The sequence below is a fragment of the Polistes canadensis genome, unplaced genomic scaffold (assembly GCF_001313835.1).
Source record: "Polistes canadensis isolate GaletaPanama2010 unplaced genomic scaffold, ASM131383v1 scaffold_40, whole genome shotgun sequence".
In the NCBI taxonomy this organism is placed as follows: Eukaryota; Metazoa; Arthropoda; class Insecta; order Hymenoptera; family Vespidae; genus Polistes; species Polistes canadensis.
The window spans coordinates 132,165-147,709 of NW_014569587.1; the positions used below are offsets into that span (position 1 = coordinate 132,165).

General features: G+C 28.6%; 3 protein-coding genes across 7 annotated transcripts in view; all 3 read left to right on the top strand.

Annotated features, from left to right (window-relative positions):
* Positions 1–5,348, top strand: part of LOC106784790 (protein phosphatase PP2A 55 kDa regulatory subunit) — a 40,201-nt gene extending 34,853 nt beyond the window's left edge. For 4 of the 5 annotated variants that reach the window (XM_014744674.1, XM_014744672.1, XM_014744675.1 and 1 more), the window contains 4 exons: positions 35–369; positions 475–690; positions 767–934; positions 1,035–5,348. In XM_014744674.1, coding sequence (XP_014600160.1) covers positions 35–369; positions 475–690; positions 767–919 — 704 coding nt within the window. In that variant the 3' untranslated portion in view covers positions 920–934; positions 1,035–5,348. Of the gene's footprint in view, positions 1–34; positions 370–474; positions 691–766; positions 935–1,017 lie in introns of all 5 variants that reach the window. The other variant, XM_014744673.1, reaches the window with a different exon arrangement.
* Positions 5,349–9,330: 3,982 nt separating this feature from the next.
* LOC106784813 (protein TRC8 homolog) lies at positions 9,331–12,937 on the top strand. The gene is made up of 3 exons (XM_014744744.1): positions 9,331–10,258; positions 10,616–10,983; positions 11,074–12,937. The coding sequence occupies exons 1-3, from the start codon at positions 9,967–9,969 to the stop codon at positions 12,352–12,354; spliced, it is 1,941 nt and encodes a 646-aa protein (XP_014600230.1). The 5' UTR covers positions 9,331–9,966; the 3' UTR covers positions 12,355–12,937.
* A 2,086-nt stretch (positions 12,938–15,023) lies between these two features.
* LOC106784760 overlaps positions 15,024–15,545 on the top strand; it is a 13,437-nt gene continuing 12,915 nt past the window's right edge. Inside the window, exon 1 of the mRNA XM_014744613.1 lies at positions 15,024–15,129. The gene's annotated coding sequence lies outside the window, so the exon portion shown is untranslated. The remainder of the gene's footprint in view (positions 15,130–15,545) is intronic.

Consider the following 15,545-nt stretch of genomic DNA (forward strand, 5'->3'; position numbering starts at 1 on the left):
TGAAAATCTAGTTTTCCTTAATGATGATATACAGATATTGTAGACATAAAGCCTACTAACATGGAAGAGTTGACAGAAGTCATAACAGCTGCAGAATTTCATCCTGTAGAGTGTAATGTCTTGGTCTATAGTAGTAGCAAAGGTACTATCAGACTTTGCGATATGAGATCTGCTGCTCTTTGTGATCATCATAGTAAACTTTTTGAAGAACCAGAAGATCCGACCAATAAGAGTTTTTTCTCAGAAATAATCTCAAGTATAAGTGATGTTAAGCTGAGTAACTCTGGAAGATACATGATTAGTAGGGACTACCTCAGCGTTAAAGTCTGGGATCTTCAAATGGAAACAAAACCCATTGAATGCTATCCTGTAAGTATAAAACATTTTGAAGGTATAGTTTCCTTTTTTGAATATATTCTTTTGTGAGAATGTAATCATTTATGCATTTTATAATGTTCATATGGGTAATTTTAGGTACATGAATATTTAAGATCAAAATTATGTTCTCTTTATGAAAATGATTGCATCTTCGACAAATTTGAGTGCTGTTGGAGTGGTAATGATTGTGCCATTATGACAGGCTCATATAATAATTTCTTTAGAGTATTTGATCGTAATACCAAACGTGATTTAACTTTGGAAGCAGCACGTGACATTGCCAAACCAAAAACTCTTCTAAAGCCTCGTAAGGTTGGTAAATGCTTTTAAAAGTTTGTATTGTCAAGTAAAAACTGTATGTAAACTAATTAGCTTTATCATGCAATAGGTTTGCACTGGTGGAAAACGTAAAAAGGATGAGATTAGTGTTGATTGTTTGGATTTCAACAAAAAAATATTACATACTGCATGGCATCCATCTGAAAATGTGGTAGCAGTTGCTGCCACCAATAATCTTTTCTTATTCCAAGATAAACTCTAGCACATCTGCATGCAAGTATGTTAGAAAATATTTAATGTAATTTTCAATAAATAAGTTTCTTTTTTATAACTATATAAAATACACTATAAGTATTAAAGAATTTATTGTATTACAGATAATACAACGGTATATATTGACGTGAACGAGGCACGTTAAACTAAATGGACACAGTGAAACAATAGGTGTCGGAATTACATTGACGAAAGTCGACTATTTGCATGTCAATAGTCGATTGACCGAAAAGTGGTGTACATAGCGCCGTCCACACAGCTCACGCGTTCATATAAGTTATATATACACCTACATGCAGAAATTTGCACCGATACCTTGCCATGCGCATACATGTACATAGATGCATGTAAGTTAAAACACATGCATAAGACTTCTCAAAACTCTTAAGTTGACTAGTTCAAATAAGTTTGCACACGGAGTCACTCTCAACTGATAAAATGAATCGTCAAGTCAATTATTTAATAATTGTGCCGACGATATTATTATCAAGTTTTCTTACACCAAACGTGCAGCTGAATTTCTAGCTTGTTCTACTACAGTAATTGCGCTACTACACTATGTAGAGACGGTCAGTGAAAATATCTAATTCGCCCATACATTATATAAAAAGTGTTTTAATATAACACACCTTATGATCAGTTATACAAATAATACTACAATTACAGACAGTGGATATATAACCGATGTTTCGGCATGAGCTGAATATATTGCACAGGCAATTATTTGCTTTATTTATCCACTAGATTATTAAATTGAGTTTTTAAAAAATAAAAAAAATAAATCGCTATCACGTGTGCCAATGAGATTTTATCGTTTACTTTCATATTCGTGAGTATTTTATGAAGATCATTATATACTTAATAATAGTAATAATTACAAAACATGATAGCACAGTATACAGGATCATGTTTCTTTACTACTTTTTTTTTCTTTATTTCCTGGAGAAATTTGCTACTAAATCTTCGTACTAAACTATTTCGAATATTTATTAGTAAACTCTGCTTAATGCGAATCTAGCTGAATGAATAACATCAGTTACCAAATACCAGAACAAAAAATCTTATACATATGTAGGCCTACACACACATTATCTTGTTTTTATTTTCATAATAAAGCTATTGTTACGTATATTTCCTATATTGCATTAGCTAATATGGATCAAGGAATATATGGCACAAATTTCTGCTTCAAAGGATTCGGGTAAACAAATAAAATCTTAAAACGGTAAAAATGTTATTATAAACGATGGGAAAAGTAAGAAACAGTGTTACGGTACAGCAATAACAAAAAGAACATTCATTTATATAAAATTATTTGTGTAAAAGATAAAAATAGGAACTGAAAAATAACTATATAAAAGAAAATGTGGATTTTCTCTAAATATTACTCTTATTAATTATTTATTGAAATTCGTATGAATATAAACAGTGAATACAGTACAGTTGTTGATGGTAAGCTGGGCTTGCAGACTTTACATAAAATATGTAATAATAACTTAATTAATAACTTAACACGAGAATAACGTAAAATTTCGAATAAGTGTATCAACGGGTTTAACTCAGTTTGAGTACGGCCAAAGAGCCAAGCTCTCCGTATCTATGTTGTATTTAGTATTTATACCATCTCTTAAATATTGTGTAGTAGAACTATGAAACCTAAAAGAAACAGAATATAATAAGTTTTATCTTAGGCAGATTCAATTGATGATTGCACTAATTTTGAAATACAAAGCAGGCTTCTTTTAAACAACACCACCATATATATTTTTTTACGTAATTAGTATATCTCACCATATACATACTTATGCAGTCTGGATTTTGCTATGCATATACATTGAGGTGCTCCAAATGTTCTTAAGGCTGTCAATTGTGTTTTTATTAATTCTAGCTTCATTTTTTATAGCGTTTTCAATTAATGATAACTTAAAAAACCAACATTTTATGTAATTTTTCTTAAATCAACAATAATCTCCTCATCTTTTAAATTTGTTTTTATTAAAATGTATATTATTTTACCGTCAATTTTCTTATCCGCTTTTTACTTAAATGATGGTTCATAAGTGCCTTGAAGCGCATTAAGAGTGCTCGATTATTAAAACAGAAATTCTAAAGTACTAAATTCTTACAGGTGTTTTTAATACGGATTATAATATAAACAATTTCATAAACACACATGCTACTTCAGGATGCAAAGATTTTGGTAATGAAACAGAGAGAATAAAAAGCACTCAAAAATGTATAAAGCACCAGACTAATGTATATTCACGATTAATGATTTTCCATATCAAGATAAAAAGGAAACGTTAGAAATTTCCCTTTCTTAGGAAATTATTTCCTTTGATAGAGAATAAATATTTTCCACTTTGACACTAATGATTCTTTAACGTTACACGTGAAAAAATAAAATGAAGTAATTTGAAAGAAAGAGAGAGAGAGAGAGAGAGAAAAGAGGTGAAGAAAGTTGTTAAATATTCTGTTAATTATAAACAGTGATAATAGATTGACATTATTTATTTAAAAATGACACACATTTAAATTTGTTTTAACTAGCATACTCTTTTAAAATTATGGGTCTGATAATTAGGATAAACATATTAGTTTTGAGTAATGAATTAACTAATGCATTATTATGCTTCCTGTAATGCAGTTTAAAATTATGATGCTCGAACTTTTCTCCATAGTCTTCATTAACTTATTAACAAATTTGGAAAAAAATAAGCTTTGTAGAAGAAAGGAAAAATATACTTCTATGATAAAAGATGATCTCTTTCTTCAACAAAAAAAAAGAAAAAAAAACATATTTAATATATCACGTTACATGTGATATACATACATCAGAATAATAAAATAGTTCCTTAAAAAAAAGTTAGATCAGTTTTAATAATATTGACTGCACTGCACGGATCATGATAATTGCAATGTCATCATATAAAGGATGCGTATATAGACTCTTTGAGACTTTGCTCTCAATGTATAGAAAATTTGTATTATTTATAAATTGTCAGTTTAAATAACGAAGAAGATCTATGAAATCTATGTTTGTGTAACATGTAATTGCAAAATTATCTTGCGTAACAGCAGACCTACTACTACATTTAGGGAAGTTGTTCCTTGATGTTAGATATCCATGAAAAGAGAGACAAACAAAAGATCAAAAAACGAAGATGTTAAAAAAGAAAGAAAGAAAGAAAAAAGAAAAAAAAAATAATAAGGAGATAAAGGTATCGAGATCGATTTCTTCATCGATCTCTAAACCTTTTCAACTTCTTTATAAAGTATATTATAAGTACATATATATATTAAGGAAATTCATATTTCGTCTTATGTTACAGTCATCAAGAAATCGTAACATTACTTTTTAGTACGTAAAATCATCGTCATTTTCCTTCGTCCCCAACCATATCCTAATACCTCAATCCCCTATAATAATGTTACTATTATTATCTTTTCGTTATTTGTTTCAGTCTTTGTTTTTTGTTAACTGCTATGCAGGATTAGTCATGGTAATAACGATGATCTGATATCTTGATTTATTAGATTATATAAATGATTGGTTGTTAGGATTAAAAGAATAAATCGAATAATGCGATGGTGAAAGAGGGAGAGAGAGAGAGAGAGAGAAATAAAAATGATGCGAATGCGGTTAATTCTCTAGGACGTACACGCTCGATGATAACGCTATAAGAATAAGTACTTGGGGGAAAAAAAAAAGAAAAAAAAAAAAAAAGAAATAGACAAAAAATGCTTCGAAAAAAAGAAGAAAAAAAAAAAGACCCTTTAATAAAAACAGCGGGTAACTTAAACTTCGTCTCCGTTGAGATCGTTCAACGAACGATGCTAAAAAACAACGAGGTATAGATTAAATTTTAATAAGGGAAACAAAGAAGAAGTTGATATTAAAAGCAATACGAGTACTACCTGTCTTCTCGAAAGCCCTTATTTCCCTCGTCTTCATTTTCAACCTCTCCCACCATTCCAACCCATTTCCATTCCCAATAAGAGAAGACAGTCGTAATGATTCCTATTAATTATGTTTGATTACTTGAAATGCCTTGCGACTTTCGCTACATCAGTACACATCCGGACTAAAAATTGAATTCAGACGAAGAAAGAAAAAGAAAAAAAAGAAAAAAAAAAAAGATAAAGATAAAAGGAACATTGAATATTGAGATTAGAACTTTGGCTCTCGCAGGACCTGTCTCGTGTGATAATAATAAGTGTCATTGTATCAATTAGCTAAAGCTCTATTTTTATTAACGAGACCACGTAAATACGTATAATCCAGAAATTAGGATTTTTATAGCTCGCAATTTAAGTGTAGTGTCTTTACTCTTGTATTTGCGCGCGCGCGAAGCGCAACACATGATATATAGAAAGAGAAACAAAACCAAAAAAAAAAAAGGAAAAAAAAATAAACATAAACACACATACACACGAAATATCCATTTTTGCGTGCATATTATAAATGATTACTACGCTGAAGCGATTCGATAAATTATCATCGCATTTTAAAAAAAATCTTTGCGATATCATGATAATATTTAAAAGGGAGAAAAGAAAATAATAAACGAACGAATGAACGAACAAATAGAATGCAGTGACCTGTGCGTACGGCGAACGATACCTAAAAAAAAAAGAAAGAAAGAAAAAAGACACATCCTTCGCATTTGCACGGAACGATTAAGCTAAGCTATATTACATATATATACATATAATGAGAAATGAACAATATAATATACCATTTTTGTACAAAGTTTCGCGCTGTTATGTTCTCTCTGTAATTTTTCTGCTCTCATTATTATTTCGCGTATAATTTTAATTCGTAATATTGCATATGAAATGATACCACGTATTGTAATCATTTTTTTTACTTATCTGTAATGGTTTTTTTCTTTTCTAAATGATTACTATTATTGGCAAGTTAAGTATATTTTAAATTAATATTTTTTTTTTCTTTTTTTTTTAAATTCATAATCGTATAAGTAAATCCATGAACGATGTGAAAGAGAAAGAGAGAGAGAGAGAGATAAATTAGAGCGAAAGAGAAGAGAAAAGAAAAGAAAAAAGAAGAGGAGGGGTATAACTATTTTAGTTTAACTTGTAGCAGCGAATTGTGCCTCGAGTGACTTATTAGCTGACTTCTGCGATCGAATATTTTTCTGAGCATCCCGATCTCTCTTGGAACATTCCTCGGTTTCTTAAAAAAAAAAAAACAAAAAAACGCGATATTATAAATACTGGACAGGGAGACTTTAACAAGACTGTGCTGAACCGGAGTTAGACCAGTTAAGTTGTCAGGTAGTAGAACGAGACGCTAACAAGAGAATCGTAATTATGCTCTCGTAAAGCATTATGAGTAAACGAACTATTACTCTCTTTGCGGATAATATAAATAAATAAATGAATGAATAAATAAATAAATAAAAAAAAGACACTTGTATTATAAACATAGCAAATAATGTTATTGATAGAATATACAAGGAAGCGTGTTACATCTTGACCGATAAATTGTTTTAATGAAAGGATACACATACATCGTGTAGGAATGATTATTGTATGCTGGACAATGACAAAATGAAAACGATAGATAGAGAGATTTCAATGAGTGGGTGGTATGAACTATTATCTGTACGATGATACGAACGTTTGCGTAATCGTATATCCTCTGTGAAAAATAAGGAAAGAGCATTTTCAAATTCGTGAACAATTTGTTTATTCAGTTTTTCTTTTCTTATGTCGGACAACAACCCTCGGTCTTTATAATTTTACATTCGATATTCGAATATTTTCTTTAGGATTACTTTCTTTCAAAAAATTAACGACAACTGATCGAATACGGATCCGATCTTTTTATCTTAATATATAAATATTCATTTAAATTATGATCTTTTTTTTAGCTTAGAATATTAATATGTAATATCGTGAGTCTAATCTATTAAAAAGATAATCTTGAAAAGTTATTTTTAATTAATAAATAAATAAATTCGTGTTCTATCTCGTACAATAATTTACGATTAATTAAAGCTTATTATTTTACGATATTTGTTTTTTTCTTTCTTTCTTAATTATTTAAATAACAAAACTAAATTCTGTGTGTTCTCCTCCCAATAAGCTCGACCCATAATTACCATCTGAAACTTTTAGAGAGAAAAAATAAACATATACGCTAATTATAAATATCGGAATAAATAGTAACACAATCGTTACCGTGCTTTTAGGATTTATGATCGATCTTCTAAAAAAGAATATGAAGTATCGTATAAAAAATTGATAGGAAAGAAAGAGAGAGAGAGAGAGAGTATCTGCGTTATCTTATAACGCAACATAACACCAAGAAATTTTCAAATCGTAAGAACGACGTATTTCCATAAAAAAATTTTTAATGAGAGATTGCGAGTGACGAAAGTGGACGTATGCTTCCAAATATAATTATTATTTTATAATAATCTCTGTATACCTCTCGCCCTTCTAATCCCAACCCTCCCCCCTCACCCTTTTGGCCGCGCTTTACATTCGTTCACAGCCATCGTACTATTATCGTCACCATAAGTTATATGTACACGCGAACAATAAAAGTACGTATTAACAACTACTCGATGAAACTGTGAATTTGAATAATAAAATTATCAATGATAAATAAGAAAAATTCGTTTGTATTAATAAGTTCCGTTTGAGTTTTTCAATGATTAGAAAGTTATTTAAAAAGAATAAATAAAAATAATTAAACGAGAACTATACATATATATAAAATAAACATATTTTCGAAATAATATTAACGAAATGTATTACGTACTTATTAAAATATTTAGCACAAAAGAGTTGGCACAGACCGCAACGGCAGACAAAAATGAATAAGAACTCTTAATTGCACATTTAAAATCCATAATTGCATACATCATCAATTAATTATTTAATTAATTATTATTAATTAAAAAAACGAAAACGTTTTTTCTTTTTTCTAACCAAAGCAATGAAGTTTCCTATTATTTTTTATTTTTAATCAATTGCTGACTTTTCGTTTGTCTGTTTTTCTCCGGTCTTTCTAGACCGAATAAGATGTCTGTTTTTAGTAATCTCTACATATTAAATGTTACATCTAGTAATCTCTAGATATTAAAACTGTCTTACCGATAGAGTATTTTTAATTTGTTTTACCGATAGAGCATTTTTTAACTGTTTTGCCAACAGAGTAATTTTAATCTTTTTTACCGACAGAGTTGCATAAATAAAAAATCTGCGAAAATAAAATTAGCAGTTCCTGAATTTTAATGATTAATTAGTTTGCAATTATTCTTATCTTTCTGCGGTTAAATTTGTTTACTGTCGGTACCCGTTTTTTTTCGTCCGAGATCTGTAGTTAACTTACCATCAGATCTCGGTCGGTAAGTCGTATTTTCGACTGTCGGTAAGATAAAGGTAACATTACACTTTTACCGTTATCGGCTTAGCTATGTTATTAGAATTTCAATATGTTTGAAACTTTCTTACTAGTAACTTTTAATAACAATTAGTGTACAGAAAGTGAATGTGTAATTAAATTTTATATACATTTAAAAACAAACAACAATTAGAAATCCTATATAGATATTTTGTATTAACTATTAATTAAAGGAGTTGACTTGTTTAGAACGATTGTCTTGGAACAGGTGCAGTGAAAAAGACTTACTAGATTAAACAAAAAACCGATATCCTATTGGTGCTAGAAAGACCGGAGAAAAATGGACAAACGAAAAGTTAGCAATTGATTGAAAACAAAAAATAATTGTAAACTTCATTTCTTTGCTTAGAAAAAAGAAAAAACGTTTTAGTTTTTTCAATTAATAATAACTAATTAAATAATTAATTAATAATTCTATCACTCGCGTCAATGAACAGCTCAGACATCTTTTGGCATTTATGATTATTACTTTCTCCTTGAATCGCATTATGTCGGTAAAACAGCAAATCACTGAACCAACAAGTAAACCAGTTAAAACGGATAGAAAGATTAAATATGATCATCGGAGAAACGTGAAGTCAGACGTATACCAATAGAATTAACGACATTTCGCGAATAAAAACATGATTGACAAAAAACGAGAACTGTAAAAAATTTATTAAAATAATAGTCATCGTATGAGTTTTTACTTTGATTGATAGTAATAATTAGGTTTTATAAAATATCATTTGAATAAGTAACGATATTTTGGTTGTAAAGTGAAAAAGATTATTGTAAATTCTATCGTCTTCTTGGTTATTCTTCCATTTGTGTTGTGATTGATTGACTGCGAATCTTTCAATTTTATCGAACGCAAGTGCTTCAGGAAACAAAAGTTGTCATCTTGGGAAAAGAACTATACGTATATATATATGTATATATATATATACACAAATATTTTTGTAAAATTTTAGTTACAATATATATATATATACTTACCAACTGTTAAACGTTATTTTGTATGTACTGTTACGTATCGTTTTTTGTTTTTTTAACGTAGTAAAAATCAATTGATCATATGTTTTTAGTTAATACTCGATTCTAAGCGCCACTGCTTTCTAATCGGCTATCTCATTGCTTTTCCTTTATCTTTTATTTTTATTCATATCGAAATTTGAAACGTTAAAATTGCCAACAAAATTATATTTAAGACGAACGATATGTGACTCTTGTTATCCAGTGAATACATGACTCGAGTGAGCTCGCTGTGTGTTGTGTTCTTAGCTAAAAAATAGTTAAATAGTTATTAATATTTATTTCTTCAATATCTTCCTTATATTTTGGGATGAACATATTTGAAGTGTCTTCTTGTTGATTTGCGCGTGTTAAAGAGTTAAATTAAATCTTGAAATTTTATATAAACTTTAAATTTTCATCATTTTTTATTCTAAAACTCAACATTGTTATTGTTTGGTATGTTATTGCAAGTACTTGTGCTCGTATAAGGTAATAGTGTTTGTTCATTTTCAATTGCATCATTTTATAAGAATTTATCAAAATATACGTTTATTTTTTTATCGTAATAAATTTCGTACGACGCATTAGTCAAATCATCAAATATGGAATTCCCATTATGGAATAAGTTTTTTATTTTTGCTGATATTATAATGAGAGTGCCACCTTTGTTCATTATTGATGGATTACTTCGTCTCAATATTGGAGGATCAGATAAAATTGTTATGTTAAACAAAACTGACAATTTCATACTTGGCAACGAGTCAAGTATTTTCTTTGAATCTACTCCTTTTTATGGGAATGTATCCTTCCTAACGTATTACTTTAACTTTGAAGTAAATAATGGTTATCAAATGTTTCTTATGGCAATGGTGATGAATATAATATTCGGTTTAGGTAAGAATAACAAATTTTATTGTAATTTAAATATAAGTAAATATTGCTACATTTGCTTATAGTTTGCTTTAATATATACACAGTGAATAATCAAAGTTCATACATTATTAATGTAAAAGTGTTTTTTCTTGTGTTAGAGTCAATTTGCATAGGTCACCAGTTTTGTCAAGAAAGACAACTTACAATTCAGATTATCGTATACTGATCAAAATTTAGTTTAATTTTTGAATATATTTAAACAAATTTCTTATCTAGTAGAGATTATTTGAATAATATTGCAATCAGAAAATATACAATGAGGTAGTGGTAGCATCAAATTTGTAATCATTTTTATATAATACAGTAATTTTTTTGCAGCAATTATAGCAGCTTTGTGCGCATTCATGTTATGGACAGAACATCTTATAATTGTCTACTTATACATGATGTCTTTAGGACTAATATTTATTTCTTATTGGTCCAATGATAATACTATCAAAGCTGTAATAGCATATATGAGCAAGCCTGAATATAAAGCCAGTTTATTGGATGATATATTACACTTGGATCTAACTTCTATTATTAAGGAAGGAATAGGATCTCTGATTATTCAGAATTATATATTACAGTGTTTACTGGCTACCATTTTTTGTTATATACGCTTTGCTCCAAGACATTATATTCTTCAGAAATTATTGGTATTAAGTTTTATGGCGCCATCACTTCTGGCTATTTATCCATTGCCTGTGAGTAAAAATAGACATTTATTAATTTTACGTCACTATCATTGATTTTTCAATTCAAGGAATTCAAACTAATATTCATGATTGTTTCAGATATCGACTCTTTCTAATACACCAGTTTTTGCTACACTGCTTCCATTAGCTGTTTGTAAATTTATTATCTGGTACAACAGCGTTTTAATTCTGAAGACAATTTATCTTGGATATGCTCACGCACGCAATTTTATAAGTAATTATGGTCTATCTGCTCTTTTAGAAACAGAATGGTTCCGTTTGAACGTTCCAAGCGTATTACGTACATTTTGGTTGTTAAGAATAGGGGAGCAAGTTATCAAAATTTTGGGAAATCATTATGGAGATGAAGATTTCTCATATTACGATATGGTTAGAACCTTATTGGTAAATGGCTGTGAAACTTTGACGGCATTGTTGGGAATGACTAGTATAATTTCACTTATTTGTCATTATATTGGTTGTTTCTTCCAATGGGTATTATTGACTGAAGATGGGGATGAGAAAAGCATTGGTGCGATATCTGCCATGTTATTCTATATATTAGCACTTCAAACCGGACTGACAAGCTTAGATAGAGAAAATCGATTAGTCAAATTGTGTAGAAATTTTTGCTTATTATTTACTGCAGTACTACATTTTGTACATAACATTGTAAATCCACTTTTAATGTCTCTCAGTGCCTCACACAATTCAGCACTGCATAGGCATCTACGTGCTCTTGGGGTTTGCGCCCTCCTTATTATCTTTCCAGTATCTTTATTGGCATTCCTCTGGTCACAATTTAGTGTGAGCACATGGTTACTAGGTGTGTCTGTCTTCAGTGTTGAAGTAATAGTCAAAGTAATGGTATCTTTGGCTATATACGTTTTATTTCTCATCGATACGTATCGCACCGCATTTTGGGAAGAGTTGGATGATTGCGTTTATATTATAAGATCATTTGGCAATATCATTGAATTTGCCTTTGGCGTAATATTACTCTTCAATGGTTTCTGGATACTAATCTTCGAAGCTGGCGGTGCTATTCGTGCTATTATGATGTGCATCCACGCATACTTCAATATTTGGTGCGAAGTTAAAGCTGGATGGCTAGTTTTTATGAAGAGACGAACCGCAGTTAACAAAATTAATTCATTAGCCGAGGCGAAATTTGAACAACTAAGATTGCTCAACGACGTATGTGCCATATGCTATCAAGAAATGCAGGCAGCAAAAATTACACGCTGCAATCATTACTTCCATGGTGTATGCTTACGAAAATGGCTCTACGTACAAGATCGATGTCCACTTTGTCATGATGTTGTTTATCAACCTCAAAATAAGGATGATAGTTCTTCGGATTCGCTATTAATAGAATAGAGAAAAAAACATTTAAATAAAAAACGAGAAAAACGAAGTCTTCCAACAAGGAGATCAGAATTATTTGGAATTATTTTAAACAAAAAACTCGTCATTGGAAGATATAATCGACGAAATTCTTCAATGAGGGTAATTACTATGGTACATAGCCTTATTGTGATATTCTTTACACTAATTAATATTGCAAACTTAAAGAAGACTTAAATAATGCGACATTGATCTTCACAATTTCCTTTGATAAATTTGATTTTTTTCTTCTTCCAATAACCTAATGTATTTTACAACAAAATTACGAATAGGACTCAATTTAATTTATTCTTCCTCAAATTTATTATATGCTATTGTATGTGTTCATTATAAAGAACACATATTATTAAAGAAATTTAACAGATCGCATCAGTAATTTGCTAAGTAATATTAATAGTTAATTATCTACAATTATACTACCTAGTAATTAATATAACTTTCTTTTTTTCTTTACATTATCTTTTATAATTTTTGTACATATGATTATAATCAGATTATTGATTTCAATTCGTATGTATTGTCAAAATACATTTCCAAAATTTAAAAAGAGTGAATTCCTATATATATATATATATATATATATATGTATATACAGTGGAACCTTGAATTTCGTCATAAGAAATACATAATGAAAAATCGGATAATTCGTATATTCATANCGTTTAACAGTTGGTAAGTATATATATATATATTGTAACTAAAATTTTACAAAAATATTTGTGTATATATATATATACATATATATATACGTATATATATATGTATATACAGTGGAACCTTGAATTTCGTCATAAGAAATACATAATGAAAAATCGGATAATTCGTATATTCATATATAAATGATATAAAATATAAAATACTAAGTAAAAATTAAACAAGTTAATCTGCACTTTATTTACTATGCTTGGCAGACGACAAGCTATTCGTACTGTTCGTATTGTAAGACATCGCTCATTTATTAAATCAAAATTTTGTGCTCGTCTTATGGGACATTTGTACAGCAAGTTACCCTCAATTCAAAGTTTTACTGTATCTGTATATAATTAATATATGCATATAATAAATATATTTATATACATAAATGTATATGAATTGTGGCATATCTTATTGCCATTGAGAATGATGTCTGCACAAAGATTCGAAGCCTATTCTTAAGCTTCTGTACATACGCTTTATGTATATACATTGAGATCAGAAAGTCCAATAGATAAGTAATATTGTTTTATCGCGAATATTTGATATATCTTGTATGTTACTCGATTATCTCATGTATACTTTTCCAAGTGATTTTTTTTTTTCTACTAATAGGCGAGAATCACATAGCTTCATTTATCATGGGAACTTCAAATTTTATGGAATGTTTTGTGAAATCAATTTATATCAAAATGATATTAATTTTGTTTTTTTTTTTTTTGCTTCTTTTCGTAATAAAATCATGTAGATATAGATGTAGATTATTCAGAAACAAAATATAACATGAGTGAAAAAAGATGAATAATGTATTTTAAAAGAGGAATATGAAAGTGTATAATAATTGTAAAGTTATAGGCAAAAAATCGTGTAAGTGTGTACATATATACACACTTAAATATAAATATTATTTTCTTTAAACTCATTAATCTCTTGATCAAATCAAGTAATTTATATATGTATGAAAGAGACAATTTATTGAATTTGATCAAATCCATTGGGTCGATACAATCAAAAATTTAAATTTCATTAACATATTCGAGATCTGTAAAGTAGTCCCACGTCATTTAATATTCTTTACCTAAAGAAAGGTGATATAGTACTACATTGTTTAAAAATATTTAGCTAAATGTTGATTGCGTTATCCTACGCCATTAGATAATAAATTATGACCATTAATTTCTTTTGTTAAATTATTGTTTGATTGTTAAACGTTTATGTGTATTCTATTATTTTGTTGAACTTATTAAATTGTGATATTATTTCTTAACACGAAGTAATTTATATTAGATTTATAATGTAATATCTCCGAAGTTAAATGTTACGTACGGACAACGCCGATTGCGAATGTGTTAATTAATATTATAACAATAACAATAAAAAAAAACAAAAGAAAATGAAAGAATATTTATCTATGGAATAAAATAAAGTAATGTAAAAGAAACAAGAAAGGCAAGATGTACTTTAAAAATATTTAGAGTATATAAATAGAAGATAGTATAGGGAGAGTGTAAATGGATAATATTCATATCAATTGTTTTCGTCTTATGAAAATTCAAATAACTCGCGATGATCCGTTTAAAATAATAAAAGAAAATATCAAAATATGTATGTATCGATACCATTTATTGTTAGAAAGAAAAAAAAAGAAAAAAAAGAAAAGGAAGAAAAAAAGAAACAAAATTTAAATAACATAACGCATTCTGTTACAATGTGGATAAAGATCATTAAAAACATTATATTTTTAAATATCGAATATTTATTTATTTCCTTATCTCAAAAAAATATTATAATAAAAAATAGGGTGCAAGATCCTTGCGTGCATGCATGCATGCATGTGCATACTGTATATATGACATTATTTACAATACGTATTTACAAGAACGCGCACAGCATCCTTTTCTCCCTCTCCTTCCTGGCTGTATTATTACGTACTACACGTTCGAACTTGAAATCTCAAATATCAGTCGTGTGCGTGCTTCGAACGAGTGAGGGTTGTGGTGTCGTGCCTTCGAGGACTTCGAAAAAATTCTTTTTAAAACGAACGAAGATAAACAGGTAGCGTCGAATTAAATATCAATAATATATTACAAAGAAACAAAGTTTAATCAGCGTAACAAATGTATATATTAGTATATATATATATCAAAATATTTTTTTTGTTTACATATATTACAAAAATAAAATCATCGTTAGTAAATCTAAATAATAATTAATTAATTTTTCTTTCTTTTAAACACGATATAGTTGAAAAGGTTTCTAAATGATTTGAAAATATACAAATAAGTAATTAATATTTATAGAATTTGTTAGATTTTAATATATTTTGTTTTTTCAGATTGATTGTAACATTGCCAATTTAGAAACTATTGGCTAATTTTCTATTTGCGATATCATTTATGGAAATATTTATTGCGATGTTTCATTATGTTCTACCGTAAAGCATATAAAAATAATTATACATATGTATTATA

What these genes read in the sequence shown, in the direction of transcription:
- LOC106784813 (XM_014744744.1), top strand. Translation starts at nt 9,967, where the DNA reads ATGGAATTCCCATTATGGAATAAGTTTTTTATTTTTGCTGATATTATA. An exon ending in GAATATAATATTCGGTTTAG is followed by an intron (nt 10,259 to 10,615) that starts GTAAGAATAACA and finishes ATTTTTTTGCAG; the next exon opens with CAATTATAGCAGCTTTGTGC. An exon ending in TGGCTATTTATCCATTGCCT is followed by an intron (nt 10,984 to 11,073) that starts GTGAGTAAAAAT and finishes TGATTGTTTCAG; the next exon opens with ATATCGACTCTTTCTAATAC.